The sequence below is a fragment of the Coregonus lavaretus genome (genome assembly GCF_964263955.1).
Source record: "Coregonus lavaretus genome assembly, chromosome: 6".
In the NCBI taxonomy this organism is placed as follows: domain Eukaryota; kingdom Metazoa; phylum Chordata; class Actinopteri; order Salmoniformes; family Salmonidae; genus Coregonus; species Coregonus lavaretus.
The window spans coordinates 13,416,044-13,416,772 of record NC_139993.1 but is presented as its reverse complement, the minus strand read 5'-3'; the positions used below and the strand labels follow the sequence as shown (position 1 = coordinate 13,416,772).

Genomic DNA, 729 nt, shown 5'->3' with positions numbered 1-729 from the left:
ACAGGTTGTTCAGTCAGCTGTGGCTCTCCAGGGCTACAAGAAAAATGGGTATTGTTGGGGGTAGGCTACTCTACCGCTGGAGTTGGGAAACACTGACCTAGTAGGATGAGTCTGTTTAGCTATGGAAGGACGTGTCGTATTGACTGTCATTAATAAACATCACTCTTCTTCTTTCTTCTCTAGACACCACTCGGCCTGACAGTAAGGGGGCCAAGAGGACCTGGGGTGCGGATGGGAGGGGTGGTGATCCCTCTGCAAGCTGGAGCGTTTACAAAATAGTTGTCATCATCCTTATGCCTAATGTGTGTTGCAGCCAAACAGCACACACTGTTTGTGTGACTCCCTGACATTACGCAATGATGTAAGCACATTTGGGAATGTCTTCCATATTGTTGCATAAAGACGACCGTGTGCATAAACTGTGAGACCGAGAGTGGCGTACCTTTACCCACACACACACACCCACACACACACACACACACACACACACAATGAAGGGATTGATTTCCTACGCATACAGAGGTGATAGTGATGTGCCAATATTGTATGGTACCTTTCTTAGCAAACCAATAATAAAGCTTCTTATAATGGAATTATTGTTATGATGTTGATCATTTGTATTGCCGCAGGATAGCCTCAGATGTGTCGTCAAAGAAAGGCCACAGAAAGAGGGCCCGTCTCAACTGTTCATTTCAAAAGGGACAAATTGGGGGGGTGCACTGATGCCAT

The 729-nt window shown here is 46.1% G+C and overlaps 1 protein-coding gene across 1 annotated transcript in view; it reads right to left on the bottom strand.

The window, feature by feature from the left end:
• LOC311130388 (histone H2B-like) overlaps nucleotides 1-729 on the bottom strand; it is a gene marked incomplete at both ends in the record, with an annotated part of 2,485 nt that extends 1,756 nt beyond the window's left edge. The window contains one exon of the mRNA XM_084163112.1: nucleotides 721-729. Coding sequence (XP_084019238.1) covers nucleotides 721-729 — 9 coding nt within the window. The remainder of the gene's footprint in view (nucleotides 1-720) is intronic.